Source organism: Dysidea avara, chromosome 4 (assembly GCF_963678975.1).
Source record: "Dysidea avara chromosome 4, odDysAvar1.4, whole genome shotgun sequence".
In the NCBI taxonomy this organism is placed as follows: domain Eukaryota; kingdom Metazoa; phylum Porifera; class Demospongiae; order Dictyoceratida; family Dysideidae; genus Dysidea; species Dysidea avara.
In genome coordinates this window covers 1,604,615-1,624,730 of record NC_089275.1, presented here as the reverse complement: position 1 = coordinate 1,624,730, position 20,116 = coordinate 1,604,615, and the positions used below count along the sequence as shown (strand labels likewise).

Here is a 20,116-nt window from a genome sequence, read left to right as displayed (position 1 = left end):
AGTAATCCGTGGCATAGTATACCAACGTCACGAGACGTTTAATAGAAGTTTACATTCTACCAAAAAATTTCCTGGCGGACACAAAGAAAGGTGGAGTAGTCATGTGACACAACGTACGTATATATGTCGTTTTCCATTCACGTGACACTTTGTTACTTCGCCACGTGTAGTGTCTTGTGTCGGAGGAGAATAACGTGTGTTCATACCTGGCGATATGGCTGGTAGTGCTACCAGGAATTTGGATAGAAAGAAAGGTATGAACTTTTTAGCCATGCGTTTTTGGCTTTGTACACACTAGCCCGATTTTCTTATAATGTGGCCATAGTCTTGTACAAGCACGATCCTATTTTGTTTCTGCTTTAAATGTAGTGCAGAATGTTCTACTTTGCTCTTGATTTTTGTCGTCGATTATTTTTGCACCCGCATGTAGTAATTCTAATGTTTCATTTCAGACACCCACGCCTTAGTGGAAGTTATTAAGCCAGGCAGCCCCACATCAGTTGTGGCAGTTTGGAGAATCGTTGAGACTCATAAAGATATCATGTATGATTCTCAATGCACTGTTTTGTGGGAGGACAAAAAAGAGTATGATTGCATCCTGCTTTTTTCAGGTATGTCATTACAAAATGTTATGCCATATTATGTTACTTTTATTATAATTTTGTGTAGTTTAGACACTTCATGTAGGTTTTTAGTAGGAGGGCGAAGTTTGGTTAACAAGGCATGGCATGGATTAGTGACCTTGGCTGCACCTCAGTCACCAATTTATAACTGCTGAGGTGCCAAACTGCTGGCTTTCAACCTATTAAAAATCCTATAGTATGTGTCTGTAACTTATTTATAAAGCAGCTCATTGCTATCACGAAAGAAGTAGAAAAATGACTAGAGTATGTGTGGCATGTTGTTCACTATAGTTGGCCTGGTGTATGCTCTGGCCCATAGTTTCATCATGTATTTTAGCTGCTACTATTTAGTATCTAAGGGACTTGTTTGGAAATATCACACAGCTGGCTACAAAGCAACAACCAGCTATATAGGTACAGTTGTGAAACAACACAATTTAGTGGATAACAGCTGGACAAGGATAGAGGTAATTTTTGTTAAACACAAAGCACTAAGGTGGCTTTATAGCAGCAAGACTTTAGTACATCCATGAAGCAACTAGCTTTAGACTACAACAGCTGCAAGTGAGGAAGCTGCAAGATTTGTTGATAACCAGCCATGAAGCAACAAGGTGGCCTTGTCACAGCCTCCTTTTTGCTGTAGCAGCCAGCAATGAAGTGACAAGCTTTCTTAAATAGATCAGTGCAGCTAATGATAAATTTATAACTTCCGGAATTAAAATTATAGCACTGGTAGGGCTGATGGAGGCACTCCAAGAATTCCAAATAACTCAAACAACCCAGCCAATAATTAAATCACTGACATTCAACACTTTGAAGTGATGGCAAAGCCATATCACATGACAGCAGGTCTTTAATATAAAGTTTAGAAACCTTACCTCATGATCAGCCCAAATTGTATTTATATCTCATTAACTGTGTCAGTAATGTTGCTTTCTGAGTGTTTATTAAACAAATTCTATTTCTGCGTACACAGGGAGCAAGAAAAGATGTCTTGAATATCAAGAAGAGGTAGAAGAATACCAAAATGATGAAGAATACCAAGATGATGAAGGATTCAAGGATGAAGAAGGACAGGATGAAAAAGAATACCAGGATAAAGAAAACTGCAGGGAGGAGCACAATGACTTTGACAAATTATCAACTCCACCGACAGCTAAGAAACTTAAAATGGTAGGCCTTACTCCGCCTTAATTGTTATAAGTGTACAAAAGAATTAAGAATTTCAATACAATTAAAGATCAAAATAGTATTGAAAAAAGGGCAGAGATTTTCTACCACCTGATGTCATACTAGTACACATACTTTAGTTGCCAATATCATACAGTGTATAGTAATAGTAAGGGCGACGAAGGTGTGAGCCTGGTCCATGAAAATAAATCAACCAAATGTCATCTTCACAAATCCTTCTCAGCCACTTGACAGTACTGGTCAGGTAAAAACAAGCCTAAATGTGTCTTCAGAATGACCCAAAGTATTTTTGATGAGGTGCTACAAAATTAAAAATATAGGTTTTTTTGCAAATTTTCTATTGCCTGCCTGATGCGTTCAGTCAAGCATAGCAGAAAATGGTCACAGCTACAGCCTTACTTCTTTAGCGGAAAAACTTCGAATTTGATGGCAAAAAATCCTTTCACGCCTACGATGTAGCACCATTGCTTTACTGTTTCACTGTTGATCCTTCTTTATCATGGCTATCGCTCATCAGTATGGCTTCCACCAAACCACACAATCATTGCACCCCAAAATATTGGAATATTTGTGCTAGTGCACCAAACACCCACATGATTTTAAAGCTGTGGCTCGGAATATGGCACTTGTGTTTGTTCTGGTACACACCGTTGAGAATCTATGCGTAAGAGTTAGTGCAATAAACTAAACCAGTGTGTCTTAAAAAAATTGAATACAAGTCCGTTTATGTAGCCCAGTCATCATTCACCTTGTTACTGATTATAGTGGTCTTGGCATGAGACTTCAGCAGTTCCACTTTTCTGGGTTGCACTCATATGCCCTACCAGCAAATGCTATCCTATGCAATATAATAACAGCACATTGAAATTGCTATAGTGTAATTTGTGTGTGTTTACAAAAAAAAGTACACAAACAAGTCCGTATGAGAAAGGGCTGCAACAATAAATAGCACTGAAACAAGCCGCTGAGACGAAACACAACGTGCATGCTATGTTGTTTGGCTAAAGTAGGGATTTAAAAGCATGCACTCAGTTGTGTTTCATCTCAGCGGCTTGTTTCTGTGCTTTGTTGCAGCCCCTACTCATACTGAAAAAAATCCTATTTTTTCTTACACTTGTTCTACAATGGTACCCCAGCTGTCAAGTACTGAGAAGTGCAATAGCCATTACATTCATTTACAGTTTTATGTTCAGCATGTTACACAGTGTTTCGAGCAAAGAACCACCCCTACAGACAATCCACTCTATGGAAAATACAAATAATTTCTGAAGACATCATATGTGACCCAATTTTAAAAACAGTCGTCATTTTGTTTTGAAGTCAGCTTGTTGCATGTGTGAGTTAACGCTAACGGGATACAGTATGGGTTAACATGTACGGGTGACCCAATTTGACAAAACCAGGCTTCCACCCACCCAGTTTTACGTGTTTGAAGGAACATAAGTCTATGTAGAAGTATGCCATCAATTTCACATTTTGACCAGCTATTTTATGAACGTATGAGAAGGTTGTGTGAAGTTTCTAGGTCAATAGCATGCTGCGAGGTCCAGTTAAAGTCAAAGCATTGGATGTGTGTGGAAGCCTGGTTTAGTCAAATTCGGTCACACATAGACATTATTTTTGTGTATGTGTAGGGAACAGAAAAGGGTAAATCACTAAAGAAAAATGCTGGAAAGACTAAAGTACAGTTGTAATAAATAATTGAGAATAAAATTTATGCACACTCTGTGTTAACATGTAGGGAAGTGGAGAAAGCAAGTCATCCAAAAAAGATGCTGGAGGAAAGACTAAAGTACAGTTGTAATAAATAATTGAGAATAGAATTTATGCACACTCTGTGTTAACATGTAGGGAAGTGGAGAAAGCAAGTCATCCAAAAAAGATGCTGGAGGAAAGACTAAAGTACAGTATTCCTGCTAAGCAATAAAATATTATTGGCAGAAAAAAAATGAAAGTGACAGCTGGAGCTGAGCTATGTATGGGCTGGCTTACTTACCTGTCTTGCTACAACAATTTGTAGTGTTCCACCTGCCTCAAACTACACTGTAGCTACATAATAACATTCAACATGTGTTCAATTCAAACCTTTCAGCATGTACTCAAAAGTAGGCACTCAAAAATTAGAATGATTGCCCATGGCTATACCTTAACCTTAATTTGATGGATAGAAACAGATTGTGAACAATAGAGAAAGTGATTTTGTTAAGTGTAAACTAAACGCTTAGATTGCAAAGCCACTGCTATCAAACACTACTACAATATATGTTGGTATTATGATATTTTGATTGTCTTTTGATGATTGCATTAATGCCCAATACTGCTCATAATGATGTGGAATCTTGTTAGCATACTAGCAAGACAGATGTCTTACCAGAATAAAAGCTGTGAATACCACATGTGGGCCATTGCCATAAACATGCATGGCTATAGGATTCTTCAGTGGATAAACACCTCTCAGGAATGATGTAATAGTCAACTCAGTTCTGCCTTGTGCCTACATGAGTGTCAACTACCAGCTAGTGCAACATTACCTCTAGGTGGTACCGTATGTTGGTAACACAAATTGTATAGTCACTTCTATGCATAAAGCCATTGTATTAAATTATTCTGTGTTGCGGTATAAATACTGAAACAATTAAAATTTTACAACCGCTTATTTTGTTTCTTATGTTGGCAGGCAATTGGAATGTAATATTAGCCCAAGTCAGACATGTTTTTCTAGCTGCACAACACACAGTGTGCAAAAATTAGTAAACAACGCCTGATGACAGTCGTTATGTAGTGCTCTGTATCACACACTCATCTAATAGCCATGTACACAGATTATCATGCTATTGGTACTTGCAGGATGATGGTTTCATAATTCATATTGGCACTGCAGCACCATCAGAGCCACCCGAACATATTGAGGTATTTTAATGATTAGATGTGACCGGATTTGCAAAAAGGTACCTTTCCACACATTTAACAAACAAGCTTTAATGTCAGTTGACTCCTTACTCTAATTACGTTGCTTTTTGTATCACAATGTAACTTTAATCAGGCCACTTCAACTAAATCTTTTGTTTCTCGGGCCCGACCAACCCTATATTTTTCAGCATAAAATAATTATGTTAATCACGTGATCACCTTGCAAAGAGTGATAACACCACGAAGGAGTTGCAAATTTATCTTTAAGCTCTCAAAAAGTAAGTAACACTAAATATCTCAACATAGCTGCCTACTCACAAGTAATACAGCAACCGTAATGTAGCTTAGCTACCGTTTAACTCACTCTTCAGCTGGCAAAATAGCCTATTTTTATTTTTATTTTACCGACCTACCGACCTTTATTTGGCTGAATTTCGCCCGAGAAACGTAAGATTTAGTTGAAGTGGCCTCATGGAAAACTTTAAGCCATATACAATTGTAAAAAAGTAGTGAAGTTTCAAGTTTCAAAAAATGGGTCAAATTTTGTGTATGGAAAAGGTTCCTTTTTACAAGTCCTGTCACAAATTGTATTTCAAGATTTGCAATGAACTGCTTAATTGTAGAAGAGCCAGCCAAAGGCACCTGCAGAAGTGTATAATGAAAAGGGCAATGCCATTGAGAATTACACAGAAGAGAGCAATGCTGAAGATGATTTCAACCATGTTAGCTTTTGTATTGTTTGTAGTTGTGTGTATACTTTGTGGATTTAACAGCAGTTTGTTGAGAAACCGCCATACAGAGTAACAGTCGATGATGGGCCTGCAGACCGTTCATCTTTACCTAAGCATATGATGTATAGAGAGCAGCAAGAACAGTTTTGACATAATAATTATTATGCTTATGCTTATATATCCATTGGATAATAAATACTCATAACTTTGTTTACCATGCATGTAATGGGAACATTTAGGGTGATAAAGGGGATAAGCTAATTGCATGATGGTAAGAGATGACTGTTTTATTACAGTTTAGATTGTTCTAATACAGTATCTTGATATTGTTAATATCACTTTAAGGACATGGCTGAGGAAGTGGGTACTCCTTGTACCCTCTTCGATTTTTAAGCCCACTACCAAGTTGCTTTTGTTAACTAGCTAAGGCCAATGAAACTTGATTAGCAGTTTCGCGTCATCGCCCGCATGCTTTTGATACACCCGCATGGAATTTCATTATTGGTATTTCAGATCGAAATACTCTAATAGAACAGTCACTTTTACTCTAATAGAGCAATCAGCTATACTCTAATGGAAAAATCACTTGTTATAGATTAGTAACGTACTTTAGCTATTTAATGCAAGAATAATCAGTGTAGATCTCACTGTTTTTTGGCAGAAATCTTCATGTTTGGATGTGTGTTGTGCTTTTGGAAAAATAATGAATAATGAATAATAACCGCTCGCCCGCATCAAATTTTTAAAAATCTGAGCGAGAAACTGGTAATCAAGTTTCATTGGCCTAATGTTAAAATCATTTATGAATAGCACTGAAGGGAAGGTCGCATTTATTTATACAGTATTTCATTTATTTATTAAGGCTGTACAGCACTATGTGCTATCTTATATTGCTACCAATAACGTTTAGCTAGCACATATAAAGGTAGGCAAGAAATTGACACATTAGTTACTTGTATGAATTCAGTTGTCACCACTAGTATCTAACCACTTATCTAGTATATATAAGTTATCTACACCATGCAAGATCTACAGTTCATAATAGTAATAAGCTTGCAATAATGTCTGGGAAATGCTTGCTAGATGAAATGGAAGCATGTATAAGGGAGAAAATAGAAAAGGAGAGATGGACCCACAAAAGACTTAGTCTTCGCTTACAGCACAGGTTTCCTGGCAAGAGAGAACTGAGCGTTTCCTCATTGGACAGGTTTGCAGCAATGTTCTTTTTTTATTTATGGCTGCATTAGCTAGTCAATATATGGTATGGCATGACTAAATCAGTAGCTAGCTAAACATACTAGCTATATATGACGCCACTGTATATTGCATGCCATGCAGCAACTAGTGCTGGTGTTCTGATCGGCTAATAAAGCTTATAGTTACAATCACAGTCAATTTGAGAGAAAACCATCATTACATGAGAAAAAAAAGCATGTGTTACCTCGGACTGCATGCGACCACAAAGTAGGCTGCCTTAGGCCCTTAGCTAAAGTCAGTATTCGAGTCGGGAAGCTTCCAGCAGTGCAAAGTGATAATGACACCATAAAACCAGTGTTTATCTCTAAGAGAGGGATCTACAGAGTGAAAACGAGCCCCCTTCACTCCATTTTCTTTGAAGATCGAGATACTCTAATTGAGCAGTCAGGTATACTCTATTCAGGGGCGGCGGATCCAAGGGGAGGGGGAGGCTAAGGAGTTATGCCCCCACCTTTGCTTTATCAACTTGTAGTTGCCGCTTATAGCCCTAGATTTTGTATATACATCGTTTTTGACACAAAGCATGTGATGCTTTTAATATTCAGTAGAGGTCTTAAGTTATAGCACATAGTTATGATATTGCTCTATTTTAAAAAATCATGCTGAAACCACTCTCAAATTCACTTTAGAGAGTCTGATTTCCAAAATTGTCATGACCATAATGTGACTATGCATTGTTGAGCGTGATCTCTTAATATCTGCATAATAACCATTCAGCATCACAAAAATCATTTCTCGGTCACCTGTACATGTGTTGTTATGTCTGTAACCAGTTCCGTCCCCCCCACACCCCATCTGGAAAAATCCTATATCCGCCCCTGATATTTATTTATTATTAATGTACATGGAAGCACCCAGTGCTGGTTAGCTACAAACATTTACATAGTTACAAAGATTATACCGCATATAACAGAACAGTCACGTGCATCACATTATCATTATCAACACATGTAAAATGGATATTAGCTATTGAAATAATTAATACAGAATATGTAACTCAGGATGAACTTCTAGACCAGATACCGTAGGTGGTACAAAACTAGCTAAGTGCGAACTTATGCATGCTAGTCTGCAGTACATTGAGCATGGAATATAAATAAACTTACAGCTACCATGATCATGCAAATACTTGGGTGCATACGTCTGATACATACTCGATCAATTGAAGTAAGAACTCAAACTAAGTTGAGTTTTGTACAACAAGGTTTATCAGCAGCCAGCTTTCTTTTTTTTTTGTAGTTGGAACCCCACCCTTCCTTCCCAAGTGACAAAAATCCTGGAGTTACAAAGCTTTCAGATGAAATAATATATTAACAATGAGTCAGGCATTATTTTTACATACTTTAGTTTGAATTAAATATAACAGTCAAAGTGAAATTACACACTCAAACTTGTTGATCCTGGTGGTGAGTGCTGTTCAATAGTGACTAGACAGGTATGATTTTTGCTGATCACACGGAATGATCACATTTCTATCTCTGTTAGCTAAGGCTCACCAAACATTATGACCATGAAGAACATCTAGCTATGTATACAAATATACTTGTTAAATGTGGTTGCACGTATAGCTATCATTGATATGTGTGCTACATTCCTTGTAAACCAAATTAGGATGCATATGGCAAGGTTTGCAAGTGAGTACATGATGGCTAGAGTAATGTAGACTCTATAAAGACAATCTATTATAAGACTAAAAAAGAGTCAGATTGAAAAATGTAGGTAGCCATATTGGGACAGACAAACAGCTTTAAATCTTCTGCCCATGAATCTCATTGTCACTTCACTTAATGATTGGGTTAATGTATAGATCATAAGATGATGAAATGCATTAGTTTATATATACGTATACAGTCAGCTAGTTATTTCATTCTGTAGATTTTGCCATGAAAGAGACATACAAAAGACAAGCAGGCTCACAAAAGCTGAATTAGATGGGATTGTAACCGCTGCTGTCAGTAAGATGAGTTAGTTCTTTCTATTGTGTCAATTTATCTTTTGACATTAATACATATAAATGTGTTATACATTTAAATATATCATAGTGTGCAAACCCAGCAATATGTAGTACTGGAATTAGTTGAATTTAATTTTTAAAATATCATGAGCCTTTACACATGGCAAGGTTGCTCAACAGGTAGTTAGCTAGTATGTACAGTAATATACAATTGGATTGGATAAGTGATAAAGTGATATTATCAATCTTAACATGAAAAAAATACAACAAATAATATTACATTGTTTAGTTTATTTCATTGTTAGCTTATAATATATTATTATCAGATTTGTCTAACATTTGAAAACCAGGTGGGTCCGGTGTATGAACGTCGAACATTGACTGGGGTATTAGCATCCAAAGGACTCAAAGCTGGAGAGAAGAGAGTGGGGGAGTCTCTGAGGCTTGTTTCACCTCTGTACTCTCAAGCCCGCAGACACTCTGTTGCTCGAATGACAAACCCTGGAACCTACCAGGAAGATAATTTTGGTCAGAAACTGCAAATCGACCAAAATGAGAACGTGATGTTTGGAGTAATGCACATGTGTGCAGTTGATGAATTTAGCCGTAAAATTGCGGTGTTTACTACTATGCCAATCAAAAACAACTACATTATTTGCGAGACAGTGTACTGGTATTACATTACGCACTACAAGTATAATACATACTATATGTACTGTACATACTACCATCTCATGTGTATGTACAAGTGTCTGTTTATTATTGTTTAGACAGATCATCTGCCACTATGGAATGTGGGATCAACTCAGGGTTGATCAGGGGAAGGAGTGGTATCTAATGCTGTACATGCAGGAATGGCTGGCAGAATATAGAAGAAACCCTTCTGCACCACCTCATTTGCAAACATCCTCAACCCAGGTGAGATTTTATGACGTGATGAAATAACCTTAACCTTCTGATAGTAGAATTAACAATGTCAGCAACTAGCTAAAGTAGATATTTCAATTGGATACACATACAGGATATTAAATAACTTTGATACATTTTAAAATTGGATAAAATATTAGCATTGATGCAAAATTAAATTTTAATTAACAAGCAGTACATACACACTATTATGCTGCTTGTTAGCATTGGATAATGTGTTGACTTTTGTATAATAGAATCATGTGGTTGAAAGGATCTGGGTTGAAGTCAGTGGAAGGATAAACTATCCGATTAAGGCCATCCTAATTGAAATGCAAGAAAACGACGATTTCAACTTGGAACATGACGATGTCAAATTTTGTTTCTCCTGGTATAGCATCCAAGTTAGCCAAGTAGGGACGAAAAAGTTTGTGGCTGCCTGGAATGAGCATCAGATCCAAGGTATATCAACAAAAATTAATGCACGGTATTTATGCATAACTGCCACTAAATCTTATAAGTTATATCATCATTTCTTTTAGTACAGGAAGGGGTATTCCAAACGTGCTGATGGCTCAAAACAATCAAACAAAATCTATTGACAACTGCATGGCCCCAGCAGCCAACGAAGCTGGCAGACAATATGAAGAGAATGGAGGTAGATTGACTCTGTTCAGCGAGTTCGGACAAGATCCATTAGCAGAACAGGAGGATTTGGTGACTGCTATAGGATGGAGACATTTACTGAACAATCGCCAAACTTTGAAGATATTTTTCACGGCTTAGTGAACAATAACAAAACAATGTTTCGTGATGGACTTTTATGTTTTATTGCTATAACCATGCAGCTTAAAGCACAACTGTAAGAATCTTGTACATGTATGTTACTTTTTTCACTGAATCTAGTTTTATCTGCAGTATTATACATGCGTAATTGGTGTAATCTTGTATACCTTTTAAAATTTCCAACAATAGTGGAGTCATCCAGCAGTGGTATTGTGACCAATGTTTGAACAAAGTTGATTGAACATAAAATTTCTACATTTTGGTTTTAAATATTGTGATTCTCAAATGTGACATTATGATACTTTGTTAAATAAGTGATGTAATATGATACATAATATAATGGTCTAATTCAATGTTGGTCCATCAATCTGACTCATTTGATGATCCAGATTCAATGTCAACATCAAAATTGATTCAGATGCAGCTTCAGATTTTTAGACTCGAACTCTGTACTGGTCTAATAGTCATAGTGAAAGTAACCCTGTTGGATTGGCAAGACTGGAAGCAAATTTGAGAAGGCACATTTTGTGTGGCTCACTGGTGTCTGACTCGTATGAGATGGACATCTCTTTAAATCAGAATGTAGACCATAAAGTTGGCACGTAAGATATTATGCTTGATAATGATATGATAGCATCAAAAGGAAAAAGGCTAATGGGTCAAAGTTTTCTTCTTTTGTCTTTTACACCTGGTAGCACGAGCTAGAATAAGAGAGGATTTTTTTTTGGGAGCATAAATGCAGAGGATGACAGTGTACTTAAGGTCATTTAAATGATAAGTATGATATATCTATCAAACTATTAAAGGATAGCACTGCCACCTTTACTGTAATCAGGGGGACCTTTAGTTTTTACTGTAATCAGGGGCCGAGATATCCATTTTGATGTTATTTTTATATGGACGTATGTATACTAAAGATGTGTTAACCATCAAGTAGCTAGAATGGTCAATGGTTGTCTGTGTAGACCACCTCACATGCAATGATCGATGGTGATGTGTTAACCATCAAGTAGCTAGAATAGTCAGTAGCTGTCTGTGTAGACCAACTCACATGCAATGATCGATAGTGATGTGTCAACCATCAAGTAGCTAGAATATTCAGTAGTTGTCTGAGTAGACCACCACACAGGCAATGATCAATGGTGATGTGTCAACCATCAAAGTAGCTAGAATAGCCAATAGTCGTATGTTTAAAAATCATCTCACAATGCAATGTTTGATGATGAAGAGTCAACCATCAAGTAGCTAGAATAGTAAGTGGTTGTCTGTGTAGACCACCTCACATGCAATGATCAATGGTGATGTGTCAACCATCAAGTAGCTAGAATAGTCAATGATTTTCTGTGTAGACCACCTCACATGCAATGATCAATGGTGATGTGTCAACCATCTAGTAGCTAGAATAGTCAATGGTCGTACGTTTAAAAATCATCTCACAATGCAATGTTTGATGATGAAGAGTCAACCATCAAGTAGCTAGAATAGTCAGTAGTTGTCTGTGTAGACCACCTCACATGCAATGATCAATGGTGATGTGTCAACCATCAAGTAGCTAGAATAGTCAATGGTCGTATGTGTAGACTACCTCACATGCAATGATCAATGGTGATGTGTCAACCATCAAGTAGCTAGAATAGTCAGTAGTTGATTATGTAGACCAACTCACATGAAATGATCGATGGTGATGTGTCAACCATCAAGTAGCTAGAATAGTCAGTAGTTGATTATGTAGACCAACTCACATGCAATGATCGATGGTGATGTGTCAACCATCAAGTAGCTAGAATAGTTAGTAGTTGTCTGTGTAGACCAACTCACATGCAATGATCGATGGTGATGTGCCAACCATCAAAGTAGCTAGAATAGCCAATGGTCGTATGTTTAAAAATCATCTCACAATGCAATGTTTGATGAAGAGTCAACCATCAAGTAGCTAGAATAGTCAGTGGTTGTCTGTGTATACCACCTCACATGCAATGATCAATGGTGATGTGTCAACCATCTAGTAGCTAGAATAGTCAATGGTTTTCTGTGTAGACCACCTCACATGCAATGATCAATGGTGATATGTCAACCATCAAGTAGCTAGAATAGTCAATGATCGTATGTTTAAACATCATCTCACAATGCAATGTTTGATGATGAAGAGTCAGCCATCAAGTAGCTAGAACAGTCAGTAGTTGTGTGTGTAGACCACCTCACATGCAATGATCGATGGTGATGTGTCAACTATCAAGTAGCTAGAATAGTCAGTGGTTGTGTGTGTATACCACCTGAGACCGTATGTGTAGACCGTATGAGATGGGCATCTCCTTAAATCAGAATGTCAGTGCATGCAGACCATAAAGATGGCACGTAAGATATTATGCTTGATAATGATATGATAGCATCAAAAGGAAAAAGGCTAATGGGTCAAAGTTTTCTTCCTTTGTCTTTTACACCTGGTAGCACGAGCTAGAATAAGAGAGGTGTCAACATAAATGCAGAGGATGACAGTGTACTTTAGGTCATTTAAATACTAAGCATGATACATCTATCAAACTATTAAAGGATAGCACTGCCACCTTTACTGTAATCAGGGGGACCTTTAGTTTTTACTCTAATCAGGGGTCGAGATATCCATTTTGATGTTATTTTTATATGGATGTATGTATACTAAAGATGTGTAAACTATCAAGTAGCTAGAATGGTCAATGGTTGTGTGTGTAGACCACCTCACATGCAATGATCGACGGTGATGTGTCAACCATCAAGTAGCTAGAATAGTCAGTAGTTATCTGTGTAGACCACCTCACATGCAATGATCGATGGTGATGTGTCAACCATCAAGTAGCTAGAATGGTCAATGGTTGTCTGTGTAGACCACCTCACATGCAATGATTGATGGTGATGTGTCAACCATCAAGAATAGTCAGTAGTTATCTGTGCAGACCACCTCACATGCAATGATTGACGGTGATGTGTCAACCATCAAGTAGCTAGAATAGTCAGTGGTTGTGTGTGTAGACCACCTAACAGGCAATGATCGATAGTGATGTGTCAACCATCAAGTAGCTAGAATAGTCGGTGGTTGTGTATGTAGACCACCTCACAGGCAATGATCAATGGTGATGTGTCAACCACCAAGTAGCTAGAATATACAGTGGTTGTGTGTGTAGACCCCTCACAGGCAATGATCGATGATGATGTGTCAAGCATCAAGTGGCTAAAATAGTAGGCACCGGCCTATTATGCCCAAAATTTTACCGATTATGCTTTTGAGCATTGCTCAAAAATTAAGCCTATTATGCTCAAAATTATGCTTTTAAAATCAAGATTATGCTCTAGAACTGACTGTTTTATTAGAGTATATCAGCTTTTCCTGACTGCTCTATTAGAGTAAGTGACTGCTCTATTAGAGTATCTCGATCTTATTTCTGCAAAGAGTGAATAACCAACAAAGAAACGGTTTAATAGGTTATATTACGTGTTTTTAATTATAAAATGCACTAATAATACTATTGGCAGTGAATATTTGCTTTCTTTCAGGCGAGCGTATTGCGCATTTAATTAATTTTTCAAACATCGTCCCTATTATGCTGGCATTATGCTTGATGCTTTTGATCACCTATTAAGCTTTAAATTATGCTGGCATAATCGGCCGGTGCTTATAAAATAGTCAATTGTTGTCTGTGTAAAAATCATCTCACAATGCAATGTTTGATGATGAAGAGTCAACCATCAAGTGGCTAGAATAGTCAGTGGTTGTGTGTGTAGACCACCTCACAGGCAATGATCGATGGTGATGTGTCAACCATCAAGTTGCTAGAATAGTCAGTGGTTGTGTGTGTAGACCACCTCACAGGCAATGATCAATGGTGATGTGTCAACTATCAAGTAGCTAGAATAGTCAGTAGTTGTCTGTGTAGACCACCTCACATGCAATGATTGATTTTCAATTTATTTAAACAGGGAAGGTAGCATCAGCAAAGCTGTTTTTCAGCTACGCCCTGTATACAGCATACTTGTATAAAACTACATACATTTACAAATTAATATTAACTACAATTATATTGTTCTAAATAGCTACTCCTGAATTGAAATAAAGTTGATGCGTGATACAAAGCAGCTGGCAGAGCGTTCCACAATATAGTACCTCTGTAATATAAGCTTCTTTGATGGTGATGTGTCAACCATCAAGTAGCTAGAATAGTCAATGGTCATATGTCTAAAAGTCATTCTCACAATGCAATGGTTGATGATTAAGAGTCAACCACCAAGTATCTAGAATAGTCAATGGTTATGTGTGTAGACTACCTCAAATTCAATGATCGATGATGGCACAACAAAAAATTATGATATGGTGATCTATTATAAATGTACAACTACAGTAATCTTGTGTGTCTTAAAAGAATTCTGATAATAGCAGGGTAAAAAAACTGCAATGCAATGTCTAGCTAATGACTTTTGACAGTTTTAAACTGTTTTTTTTAGTGGCCAAGTCAAGTAGGTCTGGAACACAGCTAAGGTACATTTTATGACCTCATTAATAATATCACCTCATTATTATCATACATTACTCTTGTATATATAACATCCCAGCAGGATATTATTGATTTGAGAAGTTGTGGTTGACTATTGTTGTGACGTAGTGTAGCTACACCGTACACCATACATATTTATGAGTTACACTGAGCTTTTGGTAAACAACTGAACTGACTTTAGTAGCGTGCATTTTAGTATTATATCAATACAACACTTATAGTAGGGAATAAACTTTTCCTATAGAGACATGCACTTCATTTTCGAAAGCAGAAGACAGAGCTACCTGTATCTATCATAGTAATTCTATGCTGGAAGGTGTCCATTATCATCATCTCAATGTAACAGTCAGTGATAAGCTAGAATCTTTATAATATCAGAGTCCATCTGTTTGTCTAAAATGGTTTTCAGGCCAACACTTTTTGGCCTTCATAGGCCCAAGGTTGTGGTGGGTTAACATAAAAATATCTAACTAGAGAAACTTTTTTAGAGGTGGTCTTTTTAGCAAGTGGCCACTAAGACAGGTGTCACTGTAGATTCAATCCATGTCAAGTATCAGACGTAAAGTAGCTAGAGTAGTAAATGGTGGTGTGTAAACCATCTCACAACAGTCCGTGCATGGTAATGTATCAAACATCAAGTAACCAGGTGGCATGTAAACCTTTGCTATTCCAACTATGTGATGCTTGATGCATCACCATAGACTGTTGTGAGATGGTTTAACATCAGTGGGCAATTGACCATTCTAGCTACTTGATCTCTGACACTTCACTGACTATTATGAGGTGGTTTACACAACACTATTGACTATTCTAGCTGCTTGATCCTTGAAAGATAACCATGGACTGCTGTAAGTGAGATGGTTTACACACTGTGTGTAAACCATCTCACAACAGTCAATGTGATGTGTCAACATCCAGTAGCTAGAATAGTAAATGGTTGTATGTAAACCATCTCACAACAGTCAATAAAACTTCAAGTAGCTTTAATAGCCAATGTTGGTGTGTAACACCCCACCATTGACCATTCTAGATACTTGATGTATGACACGTCACATGGCGATCAACTGTTGTGAGATGGTTTACACACCACCGGACCATTGACTGTTCTAGTTACTTGATGTTTGACACATCATTGACTATTGTGAAATAGTTAACACACCTACATTGACTATTCTAGCTATTCAAACATCAATATAGACTGTTCTGAGAAGGGTTACACACCACCATTGACTATTAATTACATCTACTTGATATTTGACACATCATTGACTATTGTGAGATGGTTTAATTTACACATCACCATTGACTAGTAAGGCTTCTTGATGTTTGATACACCACCTAGCTTGGTCTGTTGTAGCTACTGATGCTTGATGGATCACCATTGACTGTTTACATGACACTATTGACTAGTCTAGCTACTTGATGTTTGATACATCATTGACTATAGTGAGATACCACTTCAAGTGATTGAATCACCAACACTGAATACTGTATGTATTGTACATGCAGAATATACAGTAATCATGCAGACATCAAGTCAGTAGTCCGATGATTGTGTTCTGCTGCAAATTTTGAATGTACCATGGTTGAGAAGTGAGGAAATTAAGAGGTCAATGCAGTGGAAACTATAGTCCGTTCTTTGGTGTCAACATATGGTACGTTTTCTGCAATGTCGTTTTGTCCTACATAGTATTTCTGCATTGGATTCCTCATGCAGGTTTTTTTTGGCAGAATAGTTAAAAATCTAAGTTTAAATTTTACCTATATGAAAGAAATAAAGTAACTGAGCAATTATTGGTAGTTTCAGTTTTACTGGTGGTGCACACTGTGATGAGCTGCATACTATGTGTTTACTTTCTACTCTTGCTTCTCCAGACCAAGTACAAGTTTGTATACTGGAGTATTAACTAGGTCCCTGAATCACCCTGTACATGTGTTAAAATAGTATGATGTGACTTTGTTTTTTTTTGCAATTTTGGTCACTGTAGCTTGCATGGAGCCTATCAACAAGATCAGTTACTCACCCATGCTTGTGTAGTTTCATTTTACCTGCCTTGTTGCTGTAATGTACATCTATATCTGCATCCAGGACCGACAGTGTCTTGTGCTTCAGGTAAGTCAGCAGCAGCAGTTAAGATGGAGTGGTATGTCATAAAGATGTGTTTGGTGAGTAGAGGTATGTATCAGTGTAATAGGGTGTGTAGTAAATATAGTAACTGTTCTATCAGGTTTATTTTACTTTATTAAATGAATTATGTAAGGAAAGAGTTTGTGTGTTGAAACTCTAGTCCATTCTTTGGTATGGTATCAATTATTTGATTGTTTTATCCTCAATATGATTTCTTGCATTGGGTCCCTCGTACAGGTATATAATTATTTTAGTTGGGAAGTGTAAACAAAATTAATTTAAGTTAAATTGAGCAGTATGAAAATATAACTGACATATTGTGGGTAGTATTAGTTCCAAGGTTAAACCACTGGTGGTGCACACAGACTACATGCTTTAATAATTATAATATTATGTGCTTACTTGGTAATTTCTTTTATTTGTTTATTTTATCCTCTTGATTCTCCAGTACAAGTTTGTACACTGGAGTTATCAACAATGCCAGTGAATGACCTTCTGTTACAGCCTGTTTTTATCACCCTAACAAGATAACTGCTTCACCCATTCTAGTGTAATATTTTTTTAAATTTAATACATTGCCTTGTTGTAGTAGCATACATTTAGATCAGCATCCAAGGTGGTTAGTGCTTTTACTTGAAATAAGCCAAGGAAAATAGCTATAATGGAGTGGTGTGTCATAACAAAGTAGTTGGTGTGTAGTTGCATGTGTCAGTGCGACAGGAAATGTAGTGAACATGTCAATGTAATGTTGACTGTTCTATTAGGTATATTTGACTTTTGTTGCTCTGGTAGGCAGTTGAATTTCTAGGTATAAAAAATGTCTACTTTCAGTTCACAGGACTTCACAGGTGCACACAACTACTCAATCAAACCAGAGTAGAATACTGCTGCCATCCATACTAGATTTTAAATAAGGGCAGAGTGGCTTGATTTTGAAAATATGGACAGGGTGTATTTATGATACATAATGTCCTGTAATCATATTTTACACAAAATAAGAATCCTCAATCACTTTCCATACTGATGCCTATAAAATTTATAAGCATCACTGGGTCATATTCCCTCAACTGCACAACATATATATCTATCTACATCAGTGAATAAATTTAGAAATACAAATTATGTTTGTATGCAGTGAGATACAGTGTACATGGTAATCTTACCATAATATTATAACACATCTAGTAAACTCTACCAAGCAGATGCCACCTTGACATTAAAGTGACCGGTGCATGAACTTTACCCTGGTGCACCCTACCACCTTAAGTGGTGATTCTAGACCTGGGGGAGATGTGACCGGATTTGCGAAAAGGGGTCTTCAACACACATCTAATTTACCAACTTTGACGATCCATAAAATTGAAATAAAACAAGTTATTGACCTGAAATTTGGTCAGTGGTTAGTGCCAACATTGCGTAATGGCTAGGAAAAATTTCAGATTTGTGCGTCTCTTAAACACAAAGTTATGGCCTTCCAAGTTCATGGAATTGGATGTGTGTGGAAGACCCTTTTTTGTAAATCCGATCACAATACTGTTGCATATAGATTTAGTATAAATTGGAATTTTGAGGGAGTGGGGGAATGTAAATTAACACTTAGGTTGTTTGACTTTTGCAGTTTAAAGGCTTAAAATGGTTTAATTGATAATTGTTAAGAATGCTAAGAACAATGCCTATCTATAGCTAACTGTACTATAACTTACCCCAATAGTTTAAGTAATTCATTGTTCAGCAAGGGAAGGAGGCACATGTCTCTCCAGGCCCACTTCCTTAGAATAGCCTATGCTACCAACTCTCAGATTAAGGATAAGATCCCAGGGGTAGCTCACCCCCTTCCCTCTACCTAGTGCATACACTTATTCTACTCGTGCATACGCTTATTCTACTGAGTCTGTCAGTGAAGCATATAGCTATAAGGGAAGCCTCAGCATAGACGGAAGGAAGGGGAGATGCATTCAATGCGCTTCTTTTAAAGGAGGATAAGCTAATATCGCGATAGCGTGTAGAAACCTTATTGTAACTGAGAACAGTGTAATAACGTGCATGCATAATGTCTTCAATTAATTGGCCAATTAACGCTGGGTGGCCACAAAGCCAAGCCAACCAGATATGGTAAAGCTCAACAGTTTCAACTTTGGAAATTGGATTTGGTGAAATCGAATTTCCAAAACTACAAAGCGCGCGCAGCGCGCCAAGCGCTAAAGTTTTTTGCTTTGTAGGTATAATAATAGGATGATGGAAAGATACCTCTATCTTTTACCCCTCTAGTGTTCTCTGCTTCCGGGGGAATGGGCCATGAAGCCAGTGTTTTTTTACAAGCGATTGGCGAGTTTATTTTCTGACAATTTAAATGGCATAACCCTTATGGATAGAGGTATCTTTCCATCATCCTATTATTATACCTACAAAGCAAAAAACTTTAGCGTTTTTTTGCTTTGTAGTTTTGGAAATTCGATTTCACCAAATCCAATTTCCAAAGTTGAAACTGTTGAGCTTTACCATATCTAGTTGGCTGGCTTTTGTGGCCACCCAGCGTTAATTTGTGGGGTCTATTCTACGGAACGGAACGGAACGGAACGGAATGATGGACTAAACTGCGGAACGGAATGCTTTCTCAGATTGAAGCTTGCAGCTTACCATTGCTGTACAAGTTATCAGTGGCACTTCCAGCAGGTAATCAAACGTACCCCAAGAAAGATAAAAGGAATTTAAGGATCGATTGTGGGTTCTTGTTGGTTGTCATTAGTAACGAAGTACTAATTGTGGGAATAGCTGACTCAGTGTGTTCATCTTCGGATATATCAAGTAGGGAACTTAATGCATGACTTGTTTTTACTAGTATATGAGTTATTTTTACTTAGAATGTACAGTCTGAGGCCCAGCCTTTCTAATCGGCATAAATCAGTATGCGTATAGCTACACTACAAAGGAAACAAGTATGGTGACAAGCTGAATCAACTCAGCCTAAGCAGAATCTAAAGGAATTTTGTGCAGTGTGTGAGGAACAAACATTCAGATGCCTCAAGGAGGCTATATTGTGTGAACATGGTAAAATAGATAATAACAACAACATTTCCCTACTTAGGTGGCCTCCCCAAAGTTGGCTC

The 20,116-nt window shown here is 37.3% G+C and overlaps 2 protein-coding genes across 2 annotated transcripts; both read left to right on the top strand.

Annotated features, from left to right (window-relative positions):
- The first annotated feature begins 214 nt into the window (after positions 1 to 214).
- LOC136252684 (uncharacterized) lies at positions 215 to 5,605 on the top strand. Its single transcript, XM_066045252.1, has 9 exons — positions 215 to 254; positions 453 to 611; positions 1,600 to 1,796; positions 3,449 to 3,496; positions 3,556 to 3,606; positions 3,666 to 3,716; positions 4,662 to 4,724; positions 5,348 to 5,446; positions 5,498 to 5,605. The coding sequence occupies exons 1-9, from the start codon at positions 215 to 217 to the stop codon at positions 5,603 to 5,605; spliced, it is 816 nt and encodes a 271-aa protein (XP_065901324.1).
- A 2,681-nt stretch (positions 5,606 to 8,286) lies between these two features.
- Positions 8,287 to 10,560, top strand: LOC136254153 (uncharacterized). The gene is made up of 4 exons (XM_066046833.1): positions 8,287 to 8,676; positions 9,437 to 9,584; positions 9,830 to 10,034; positions 10,120 to 10,560. Exons 2-4 carry the CDS (start codon positions 9,459 to 9,461, stop codon positions 10,356 to 10,358), a joined length of 570 nt encoding a protein of 189 aa, XP_065902905.1. The 5' UTR covers positions 8,287 to 8,676; positions 9,437 to 9,458; the 3' UTR covers positions 10,359 to 10,560.
- The last annotated feature ends 9,556 nt before the right edge of the window (positions 10,561 to 20,116 follow it).